The sequence below is a fragment of the Strix aluco genome, chromosome 22 (genome assembly GCF_031877795.1).
Source record: "Strix aluco isolate bStrAlu1 chromosome 22, bStrAlu1.hap1, whole genome shotgun sequence".
Classification (NCBI taxonomy): domain Eukaryota; kingdom Metazoa; phylum Chordata; class Aves; order Strigiformes; family Strigidae; genus Strix; species Strix aluco.
In genome coordinates, this window is record NC_133952.1 from 2,754,076 (window position 1) to 2,766,655 (window position 12,580).

The 12,580-nt window shown below is 43.1% G+C and overlaps 1 protein-coding gene across 6 annotated transcripts in view; it reads right to left on the bottom strand.

The window, feature by feature from the left end:
- MIB2 (MIB E3 ubiquitin protein ligase 2) overlaps positions 1 to 12,580 on the bottom strand; it is a 50,970-nt gene that overhangs the window by 14,552 nt on the left and 23,838 nt on the right. Inside the window, exons 5-10 of one of the 6 annotated variants that reach the window (XM_074848443.1) lie at positions 9,876 to 9,982; positions 6,389 to 6,583; positions 4,956 to 5,098; positions 2,922 to 3,029; positions 1,611 to 1,715; positions 707 to 869 (exon numbers count right to left, since the gene is read on the bottom strand). In XM_074848443.1, coding sequence (XP_074704544.1) covers positions 707 to 869; positions 1,611 to 1,715; positions 2,922 to 3,029; positions 4,956 to 5,098; positions 6,389 to 6,583; positions 9,876 to 9,982 — 821 coding nt within the window. Of the gene's footprint in view, positions 1 to 706; positions 870 to 1,580; positions 1,716 to 2,921; positions 3,069 to 4,955; positions 5,099 to 6,388; positions 6,584 to 9,875; positions 9,983 to 12,580 lie in introns of all 6 variants that reach the window. The other 5 variants (XM_074848442.1, XM_074848440.1, XM_074848445.1 and 2 more) reach the window with 5 other exon arrangements.

Here is a 12,580-nt window from a genome sequence, read left to right on the forward strand (position 1 = left end):
GCAGTATGGGCCTGCCGTACCTCTAATACTTTGCTCACACAGAGAGCTTTACAAATTTGTGGCTTACACAGAACTTTGGCTTTACAAGTCTGATGTTTTGAGAACCCAAAAGACATAAGATCACGCTACTGAAGACCAACACAGAAAAATCACTACTAAAAGGCAAATAAACTGAAGAGGAATGCATGGTCTGTCAAGGGCAGGTCTGTCTTCCCTCCCCCATGATCCTGACATCTAAACTATGGCAAGGCTACAAAAAATTTTATGAGTAGATGTGCAAAACGGACAAAATCCCCTCTACACATCGTGTGATCCCAAATTCGATTTTGGACTGGGCAAAATAATCATCGATTTGACAACACTTCCACAGAAGGACCTGGGAATTTTTCACAAGCATTCAAGCATTAGTACCCTCCTACAGGAAATGCAGCAGGACGGAACAGGAAATTGAGACAGATCAAGGCAGAAGCAAACACTGAACCTAGGGCAGTGCTACAGTTCACATTTCTGAGCCCTGATTGCTGTGTTTTCCCGTTAAGGCCAGCTTTACTTCCCCAGTAAGGCACAGCTTGGTTATTGAGCTCTGTCCAGGGAAGACCAGGCAGCTGGAGTTTAACGCTTTTCCAAAGAGCGTTGCTGTTGTTACACCAGAGCAACCATTTCACAATCCCTGACAGATAAGATATCTCTGTTCTCACTATCTCACTTTTTGATTCCTTTGCATTCTCCGTTGTCATGAGATTTGCTTCCTCATCTCTCTGATAGGCTGTCAGGCAAGCTGGGTTAAACGTCCAGGACTGCCCTCCAACCGACACTCGTAAATCTCCATCCCCATAGACTTTGATCACTTTGCCGATGTGCCCTAGGGTCTGCAACGGAAAGAGAGAAATGATTTTTAAAAGGTAAGATGCAGTATGCTCTGCCTCTCAGAACCAATGCCATGCTTCTAAGAGTGGTTTCGCAGGCGGCACTCCTGCTGTGTGAAAAGAAGCACTGAACAGTGACACACTCGCAGACAGCTCCCACTTCGAGGACACCAGAGGGTTCTCAGCAGTTTCTCTATTACTGGTTTTACATAAGAAGGGTTTCCCAGACACATTACAAATGTCTAGAAAGGAAGGTGGTGAAACAACAAAACGTGGTCTGAAGAACCTCGAGAGAACTGATAAAAGTGGGACTAGGAAAGGTTTCCTCTGTGCATTTAACTGCTCCTGGAGGACACCTGTATTCTGCTTTTTAGCCATACTGGTCTGATCAGACCATTTTTCCACTGGGACACTTTCCTGCCTCATTCCAGAGAATTAGGGAGGGCATAAGGGGACTTGTTTACTTTGGTTAGTGAAACCTCTTATCTGACTTACTGGTAGCCAAATCCTTTGTCAGATTCCCCATCTACCCACTTTGCTTTGGGTGCTGCAATAGGATGTGTTACCGATAGCCAACAGCACTAGGCAACATTTATTGTGCAAGGCCTCAGCAGTCCCAGAAAGGTCTGTGCCCTCACTGACCAGCAGAAATACTGGAGGGCAATGCAAGCCCAGGCACTATTACTAATTGCTTGGGAAAACTGAGGAAATTACTGGACTGTCCTGGAACTGGCGCGCACTCACAGGTGCCATTTCATCTGTCCACTCCCCATGACCAGGTTGGAATCGCTTCACTGTTTCCATATCATCTATCACCCGGACAACATCACCAACCCAAAAGGTGTTGAGCTACAAGAAAAAGAAAGTCATAAGCTTTTGGAGGACGAAGCCAGAAAAAGAAATAGTGATCAGCCCCTCCACCCTACCCCCACCCTCAGAAAACCCAACCAAACAAGCCCATTGACTCAAAAAACAAGGTATTACAAACAGTACGACTACCAAGAAATCTGTAATCACTGCACTGCAAAGTAAACATAGTTCAAGGGCTGGGGTATTTCTGTTTTAAGCCAAGTGCACATTTAAGTAGGGAAATAACTTAGGACAGAACATTTTTCTTCTTTCCTTTCTTCTTCAAACCATTTATAATTAATACCAGTATAAAGTACATCCGGAGCTTTCCTTGGTCCATCTCCTCACTATACCTGACTTGGCACTGGAGATTTTAATTCACTTTAATAAAGGAAGTTAAATCTGTTTGTTATTTAAACTAGAAAAGGGAAACCAGAGTTTATCCTGTACTGGTAATTTGGCAGATGCTCCCTCTGCTCACTGAGCTAAGGGAGCACTGGCAAAACACACTTTTCAAAGCAAACTAATTCTGCACAAAACAGTCTGACACTGCATTTTCCATTGGTATTGGAGTTTTTACCATTGTGACCTTGTTCAGGTCTTTCAGAATTTTGTAGCAGTTCCTCTATACCTACGAGCCCTGTTTCTAATCATCCACATTTCAAGCCCTCCAGCCTCTGGGGAAGGCCATAGCTATGAGCTTTAGAAATGTAGACACAAAATTAGAAAAGCTGGATTAAAGATTCAGGTCTTCCAGGAGACTCAGAGAGAAGCAAGACAAAGAAAGATGAAAAAAGGGAGAATAACATGAAGACACAAGAACAAGGAAGAAAACAAAATCAAGTGGAAATGATGTGGAAGAAGGTTCATCACTGATGAAAGGTAGCTGCAGAAGGATGAGCTACTGTAGGTCCACTGTTACCACTCTTATCAAAGAAGCTGAAATTAAGAAATGGAATTTACCTTAAGAACTTACAACATTTGAAATGCAAAGGTTCCTCAAACTGGACAGCCTAGTAGCCCAACTCCCACTGTTTGCAACCATCTGTCTTAGCTCTGATGGCCTGCAGGAATTTCTGCCTAGAATTACCGCTTTTAGAACAGCTTGGCACTTGAGACACATTGTGTGCTAACACAGCAGGCTAAATTGACAGCTGTTCCCTGCACCATCTCTAGTTCTTGTCAAGTTCACCTACCAGCACCTACCTTAGTCAGAGCTCCAGGATGGAAAGTCCAGCGGGTTTCACTGTTGAACTGGACCCTCACGTCCCCTCTGTCTGTGATTCTGTGCACCGTCCCTGTCTGGCCAATGAACTTTTGATGGGGGGAAAAAAAAAAAGTAGGGGAAACCCCCTAAATAAATCACATTGCTTAATAGTGGGGAAAGCAGGCATCCAACGCATGGCTAAATTACACACCACTTCCAATTCACAGACTAACAGTGCTCCCAAACCTGCTTTAAATGAGATACAGTCTCATTGTTTTTCTCCAAAAGGAGGGAAAAGCTGCTTAAGAAGCTCCTCTAAAGTAGCAGCATATTGGGGGAGGAGGGTGATAGGAATACAAAGTGTGAAAATCCTTGAAAATGCAGCACAAATTGTCCTCCTCCTTCCAAATGACAAAGGTGGGCAGAGATTACAACTTTGTTCTGCAGTATAATACCAGCAAGGCATGCTTGAGATTAAAAAAAATAAAAGGGGGAGGCACAGTAGAAGAGACTACATAAAACAAAGTATAGTTGTGTAGTGCAGTGTTTTATATCTGTTGATTCTGGCAGGTCTTGAGCAGCCAATAGTTTTGAAGGAGACAAAAAATTACTGATTTCTGAGATAACAGAAGTTACCATTCCTCTGTTTAATATCCCCCTCTACACCTGCATTCACCAATAACAGGAATTCAGAAATGAAGAGGTTTAACAAGCTACACAGCAACATTCAAAAACTATAGCTCTGGGGATGAAGGCTTTAGCTGGAATAAAAATATTCATGGTCCACTGACAGCCGCCTTAAAGTTCATGCCAGAAGATGGTAAGTCCCTGCCTGCCAGGCTAAAAAAAAAAACCCAAAACACTGAAGGGAGACTGATGCTCAGTGAATAGATTTCCACGTTGAAACTGAAATGACATGGTTTGTCTTGACATTTTAAAGTCTGGTTTCAACACGACCACTCACCTAAAGGGCAGGTTGGGCTAGGACACACATATAACATATCTTTATAATTTTATAGCACTGCTTCATACCCCCAAGCTGTCTCGGAATCAGACCTGCAGGTTATTCAGTTTATGGACTCAAGTGTAGCAGGCATTTGGGTCACCTGGGGCTATGCACTTCCCTCCCCCTCCAAAAAGCCACTTTTCTACAAGTTACTAATACAGGCTCAGAGACAGGTCTTATTACTGCAGTGGTGAGTATCAAAATGTGATTTTGTCTTGCAGCAAATCTACTGCACAACAGCAGTACGGCCTTCAATATGTGAAGGGCAATATCTGTAGACTATTAAAAGCCAAGAAAGTTGACTTCAGAAACAAGATGCACAGACCTTTTAATTTAAATGGTGAATTTATTCACTTTGCTGTTACCTTTTCACCTGAGTGTAAGCCCGCACCAAAGGTTCACAACCCTCTGGAGACCCACTTCCATGAGATTCTATACTACAGTAATGGGTGTCATTTCTTTCTTCACTTTCTCTACTATCTGAGGTTTTTTTAGACAACAGGTGACAACAGGCTGATAGCTCTTCAAACCAAAGACAAGTCAACAGGCTAAGCTCCAAGAATATCATATGGGCTGAGAAATTTTAGCCCTGGCCAGGGATAGAGGCCACTGTTGACAAAATACATAACTTTCATTAGTAGTAATGCACAGTACAAAAGAAACCAAACAGGGAATGGATCCACAATCCAAGGAAAAGATCCACAGCTCGTTTAAACAAACCAGTCATCAGTTTTTTTGCACTGGCTTCCAAGACTTTTGAGCAACTCTTCTGACCCATTGTAGACTCTTAGAAATTACGCAGGGCTACACAAGGCAATTCTCATACAACACATTATCTGAGCCTAAAAATAAATCTGACTCCAGCATCCTATCGCTAAAGAATTTGTATTTGTGATTCAGCCAACACAATATAAATGTAGAAGGTAACACAAAGATGTTCTGGTAACTTCCTAGCCAGTGCCTCCTTATGTAGTCTGAGATAGCGACTGCTACATTACCGAGAGAACAGGAGCAGGCAGAAGCATACCTCAGCCATTTTAGGATTCCAGCCACCATGGCCCTCCTGCATCTCCCGCAAGATGTCGATGTCCAGCAGGCATTTCACTTTGTCCCCATGCTGGAACGGATGCCTGTCTGTGCTTTCTTTCCTCTGCAATTCAGCTGGTTTTCCTAAAGAGAAGAATGACACCACCCACACACATGCAGGATGCAATAATGCACTTTGTCTCTCATCTGGCTTTGTAGCAGGAGTTGCAAATTAACATAGGCTTAATTGGGGCAGAAAGGTGTAAAACCCTTTTTCTGTTGTGGAGTGTGCCCTACACACTCTATGGGGCAGCACTAAGTAGAGAGACCAAGAGAATGTACCTCTAACTAGCTATTGATATGGGTTAAACATCAGGTAGTTCTAAAAAGACACAAGTTTGTCTCTTCCCAGAGAGGGAATGCCTTTGAAAGATGCCTCTCATGTCATGTCAGACATCAGTAGCTGCTGTTCTTAGCAATTCAGTCACCCACAACTGTTCAGCAGACATGCCCACACAGTACTCAAAATTCTCTTCCATAGGCAGTCACATAGCTTGTTTTGTGGAGTGCCTTCCCTCCCAGCCTTCCTGGGTAGCAAGAGGCCATATCCCTGGAAATAAGCTCCCCTTCCAACCCTTCCCCTCATGCTCTTGCCAAGCTGCTCAGGGAGAGAAAAGAATTAGAAAGACCTGATTCTGGTGCTGCAAACTCAAGAACAGACCCCTCTGTTTTCCTTCAGGGGAGGAGAAGATGGCCCCTGAACCTCATTTAAAAAAATACAACTCAATTACACCTTAGTAAAAAATGCTGCAAGTCCAAAAACACAAGCAGTTTCCTTTGTTTCATTAGAGTTAAGAGGAAAGGTGGATTGCAGCAAGTTGCCAATACAGACATCACCTTTTCCCAGGACTTTGATCTCCCTGCTGGGCAAGTATTTGGCAGCTCCATTCTCAGAAGTCTCCCTTTTGTCACATTTCCCTTCAACACACTTTTTGGCCCACCAGAACAATAATATTTGCTCTCTAGAAGGACAGTGAACACCAGTTGGACCACTGCTTGCCTAAAGAATAAAAACATTCAATTAATAAAACTGACACTGGGCTGAATTCTCCACTGACAGATGCACTCGCAAGGGAGTTTCACACATCTGCAGCAGCAAGAAGCTGCCTTGGCAGAAGATCCCTCCTTGGGATACAGCTGTGGGCATCTGATGGTCTTACACAATCTTACCACTGAAAGGCCAAACTACTTTACTAACCACTGTGAAATAAAGCACTATGTTCACACACAGACCGCTTTTTTAGAATTATACCCATTATACAGGAATTTTATAAAACCACCTGCTGATTTTCTGTCTTCCAAGCAAAATTGCTTTAGTGTCACAAAATGGCAGCGTCGATCAGAATATCTCAACAGAAGACTTATCTTACGCACCCAATTTTGGGAGATGTTCTTTGTAGTAAAAGCCACCAGATGCTTCCACAGTACATTTCAGGTCCACTTTTCCCTTGTGTCCAACTCTGTAGACATTGGTGGTACCATCAGACCACGTGACGCTGGCCACACTGCGTCCTGTCTCTACATCCCAGCCACGAATATCAACCACACGTCCAGTTTTACCTTCACCACCTGATGGAAAAAGAGCAGGAAAAAGGTGTCCAGCTTGCAGTCTCACTAAGATCAATATACAGAAACTCACCTGACACTGGGACGTTTACTGAGATATAAAAACATCTATAAGTTATCTTAACTAAGTAAAAAAAAAAAAATAGGAAAACACTTGTCAGTTCTCCAACTATTCACCACAGAGGAGTAGGCACAGAGCCAGAAGTCAATAGCTGGGGCAGATTAAATTCTGACAGAGGTTGCCAGGAAGGATTTCTGTGGGGCCCTATCACAGGTCACAGTGTTAGTGTTGAACAGAAGCACAGCCGTCTGCTTCCCTGACAGCACACTGCTGCCTGAAGCAATGCCCTCCAGCAAGTGTTCTTCATATACATGAAAGAAGGAAATCACACACACACAAAAATAAAATTATTCAGCAGCTCATACAACTTCCTCACAGCTTCCATGATTCACCTTGGATCTGCTGAAGGCACAAGAGAGCTCAGTCACTTTTATAATGAGTGAAATTAAACCATGAGACAACTCAGCTCTACCAACTAGGAGGGAATCTCTACATTAAACTCACTGAAAGCCAGCCAGCCATTTACTCTGGAATACAAATATGGAAAAGCTGAATTCTGTGTAGAAGCTGCCATTCCTCCTGGTGTACAAAAACAGTACCTAGCTAGGCAACGCACAGTGTCATGGCACCACGCTGTGGCAAGACAAAAACACAGCAGCATTGTAAAATTCACCCAAGACCTTTACTCTCCCCCCAACACTGGCCAGGTGGAGGAACATCAAGTAAAGTTTGTTCTGGTGCTTCTCTTCACCTGCCCAAGCAAGAAGGAATAGTACTGAATCAATCCGGACCAGGAGGATATATTTGTGAGCAGGTAAATCTGGCTGAGCACACAGGACATACTCTCATCCAAGAGACAACAGTCTATCCACACTGAACCCAGCGACAGGCAGGCAGAATTTGAGATTCCCTACCTCCCTCTGCTGCCAAGTCACTGCGTGAACTTGGGCAAGTCCCAGCACTGATCTAGTGCTTTCCCAAACGGGGACAGCAGCATCTGTTTGTGGACAACCGAGCGGACAGTGAGCTTCTAACTGCCTGCAAAGTCTTGGAATTTAACAGCTTAAAGGAGTTAACTTCCTCATCTAACTGCATATCTATCTAAAAAGCATAATACAGACAAACCAGTGGGCTTTATTGTCAGTTCTATCGCTGACAAGAACACACCTTTAGAGGGCTGGTCTGAGAATCAGAAACTCCCAATATCTCTTGATTTTTACTGGAAGAAAAATATTTTTTTAAATCCTATCTGCCTTTAAAATCTCTCCCTAGAAACAGCAGGTGGATCCCACTTCTGTACACAACTCACACCGCAGCCAGTTACCAGATCAGCACTCCAGATACCCACCCACACGAATATTATCTAGGAAAACACAATTTAAGTTACCAAAAGCATTACTGGGAGGTAATCTTCACAGCTATGCCTAAAAAAGCCTTCCAGGTTAGAACCCAGTTTCCAGCCATAGGGCAGCTAACAGTAATTTTCATTTTCCTTTCTGCAGATAACTATAAACAACTGTCCAGTCCAAAATTTATCAGGATGCCAGCTCTTAGAAAAGGAGGCTACATCCAATATGCAGTTACTGATCATGGGAAGGGAGAGCCTCTGGAGGGTACCAATGCCCAAGTATGGGAACACAGTGATCCTGCATCAACACGGTACGTGGACAGCTTGTAGCAGCTTGCTGTCCTCTCCCTGCTCTTTCAGTCTGTAAAAGACCTGGTAGGTATCACTGGCCTCAACTTAGTGCTGACAAACCCTGCGCCAGTGACAAAAACTTGCCCCTTGCCCTGTTCAGATGCTTTTCTCTGAGGAGGGCGCTAGCTTCCACTTCCAGAGTGTTTGGACTCCAAAATGATAGTAAGGAAAAATACGTATTCAATGAAAAGATAGAATTGACCAGAGCTGCCAGGACCACCCTGACCACACCAGAGAAAAAAAAGTTTGGTCAATTGGCAAATTTCAGTCAGTGCTGATTTCTGCAAAGGGCTTCAGGCAGCAGGAACACTAAAAAGACACAGGCAAACAAAACCAAGGCCATCCATCAGGTTTCTCAACTAGCTGTTATTGCCCTTACCAGACACACAAGAGCACGTGATCAATGCAGAAACTTACCAGGACCCTAGGACAGGTTATATGTTACCACATGTTACCGCCTTAAATGGAAATAGAGTTGATGCGTTAGTGCTCCCAGGAAGCCAAATTCAGAAGAGCACATGGCTGTGGATGGGGGCAGCTCCATCAAAGCCAAGGCAGTACTCGTTAGAGACCAGCTGAGTGGCTGGCCTTTTGTTTCTTCTCACTTGTCTTGCACATACAACTGCTTTCAGGTCACAGTCATCGTAACCAACACAAGTCTCAGACATGTAAATGTTGATCTGATCTCAAAAGGATGGATAAGCTGCACTGAGCACAAGCTTCTTTTGCTCTCAGACCCTGCAAGTATCCAAGGCCTCCGCTGAACCCAGAGCTGCAATAAATGGTGAAGCCAACACTGGAAGCCTCTGGACTTCTAACTTCATTATTAAAGGAAAAAAAGAAGCTGTCAACATTACAGTGTGTACAACAGACAGTAGTTTCCTTCACCCTGCAGACAAATTGGTATCAGTGAGTTAGACACAGCCATTATACTCCAAGAGCAGCTCTAGAAAAGGTGGTTTTGTCCCTTTACATTTTCAGTCTGAAGTTACAATTCATACAGAAAGCAATAACCACAGCAAATGGTTCTTCATTAATGTTCCATGTGAAACACTCCTTATAGAACATTTCTCTTCACTGTTCTTAAGTGTCCAAATATGGATATTCCAAAGAACTCCAAAGGAAAAAGGAGTACTGTACGCAAAGGCAGACAAACCTCACTCCCACTGTGAATGGAAGCTTTTTCTGAAAAAGATGGGTCTTTATTTTCTTGCAACATGGTGTACATGTATAGTTCTATACAAGATCTTCCAGGATGGTTCCCATGAGTTTTCACATCTATGAAACAGGAGGAGTAAAACTTCCCTCCCACACCCTAAATGAATGCATACAGTTTATGTCACAGATACGTTTTTAAACAAATACGAGAAAACAAATAATATTTAATACTCTAAAGAACAGCACCCTGCATCATCTGAACAGCTCCCCTAGAAACTACTGCTCAGCACATGCATTTTCAACTAGCAATTTGGAGAAAAAAAAAAAAAAGAAAAAAATCAAATGGTGTTTTACAGGACATCTCAAAAGAAGCTTACCATCTTGGTTACCCCACTCCCAGTCGGGGCCACGGACTACTTTAGCCCCCTGGAAAGTCCCTTTTAATGTGATGCGAGTCAAATTCTGTCGAGGACTCACTAGGACTCTGGAAAAACAAAATAATAGAAAACAAGTTAATTTACTGTTACTATTCACACTTTAGAAATCTCTGTTCCAAGCAAGGTCTGTCATATGAGGACCAAGTATACCACACTTACATACAGAAAAACATGGCCTGAGTTCTGAAGAGCACGTAAGAAGTGAGAAAAAACAATAAAATAGCTGAACGGGGTCTTTGATCCTAAAAGCTGGTCTCCCCAGGAAGGTCAGAATACTTAGGCACTGTTGCACTGATGGCAGAAAGACAACTAGTGAATAATATGCTGGGCTAAAAAAGACACAGGTTTATCTCTAAACATAATCAAAACCTGTGAGATCCGTGGTGAGCTTTAAAAGAGTTCTGTGTTTCTCTCAACTGTGGGATGCAGATAATTGGGAACAGAGGCTGCTACGTGAGCAGGAGGAACAGGCACCCTTCAGTGACAGTCTGTGGGGACAAACACCTATTTACACCCAAGCAGCAGGGCTGTGGTGGGGTCTCTCTCTCTCCTGTTGTTAGACACCAGCATGTCATCTTGGTGACTCAGGAAGGTGAACATATATAAACACAAAGATTCAAACCGATTACATTCGCTCACTCACACACAGCATGCGTAGCCATGAAGGAAAAAAGATCAACCTTCTTTCAGAATGTCTAGAGCCTTGAGGGGGCTGTGTCGGGTAAAAATAAAATCTACTGGCTCCAAAGAAGAAAAAATACCCCACACCCCCTATAAGATGCACAAACCATTAATTATATTAGGGCAAGGCAGCTCACCGAGGGCCGAGAATGATTAATATGAATGCATGCAAATTCATACTTTTTAACATAACTATTTACCAGCATTCTACAGCATGAGGTTCAACATCTGCAAACCAAAGTCATCAAAACCTGGAGTGAGCAACTTCACCCCGTTGCCTACGCAGAGCAGGAGAAGCCTGGCTACAAATATCATCAAGCAACCTTAATCATCATAGCAAGAGGTTAGTTTTCATTGCCAGCTGTGCCACTTATAATCCACATGTTTCCCAAAGAAGAATACCCCAGTCAACAGTCTCACACAACTAAAACATATTTTTAAAACAGAGCCTCTGAGAGGAGGAGGGGGGAAAGAAATGAGTAAGGAGAAAGTTAGTAACTTCTCCAGAAAGTCTGACATCACTTCAGAGGGAGAGAGTGAAAGTGACTTTCAACTGCCCTTGTATCCCATCCTTAAGTTTAAGGCAACGCTTATGAACATTACTAGAGTGTACACCACATGAAAGCATTAATGGCTCAGGCAGTCTCCTAGCTCAAAGTCATAAGGAGCTCAGCACATTTCGTAACCTAAGCTGCAGACTGCACAGCCTAGTTCACTTGCTGAAAAGCAGAGCAGATTAGACCAGCAGTGTTGTGGCTAGACTGTTTCCAGGATAACACAGATTTCTATCTGCCCTGCAATCCTCACCACAGGCACGCACACTGATCCAGCTTAAGAAATAAGAAAAAAAAAAGATACCTACGTGATAGTAAACAGGGGGTCTGCTGTCCTGTTAAAGCAGCTTCCAATTCCCATGACGTTACAGCAGCTTCTCAGCTGGTTTTGTGTGTGCTGTTCCTAGTCTCTGTTCCCTAGCAGAAAGCTTTCTCATGAGACATCGAGCCCCCAAAGTCCTTACAGACCTGTTCGCGTTGCTCACTCAAGGTACAATCCACTTCTCTAGGTGACTGCAAAGGTGCCCCAATCCATACCCAGAATTGCACACCTCCTCCTGACAGGCTCTTGGCAACTCCCAGACCAGACAGAGCAAAACCAAGCTCAGCAGCTGTTCCACAGGGGAAGGGGAGAGGAAGCCTACCAGGGCTAGGGCTGACCTCAGAATGCTGTATTTATTTTCCATCTAATACCTAGAGAGAGAAGGTGGAGACTCAGAAGGATAAAAAGCTTATGCTTGAATTTACTGTTTACTTATCCATCAAAATCCTAAGTCTTCTGCCTTTCTTAACCTGTTAACAGATCTCCCACCTGTGCTTTACAACCCAATGTGTTTAAAAAGAGGGAGAGATTATTTACACACGTTCTTATAATTGTTGAATATTCATTATCCAGATTGTAGCTCAACAGGAAGAAGACAAAGCCTTTTTTTGGAATGGTTGAGATTTTGTCTGTTTTAAACACCATCAAGGCTTACAGTTGTTATGAAAGAGAAAATAATGAAAGCGGGCTAGGAAAGAGCTCAGCTGAAAAGAAACACTGATCAGCATTCATTTTATTGCACTGTGTCACACATTATAGACTGGCTTCAAAAACCAGCATGGATTTGTGTACTAATCTGAAACAGCTTAGCTACAACATGCTATTTTCACTGCATTTTGTTGAATGCTTTTCTAACAATTTATCAAAGACGTCTTAGTCAAGCCCTGAAACAAAGCGATAAAAATATACTTCTCTCCTCCAAACCCTACCCTCACAAGGGAGGGATTCCACTGCAGATTCTCAGTGATAGTAAAACAAAGCGCCAAGCTAAGCTTAAGCAAGATGTTTAAACAGCAAAGTAACCACTGTTCATTATATTCCTAGCACAATTTCCCTTTTTGTATAATCATGTAACAGTAGTCATTTCC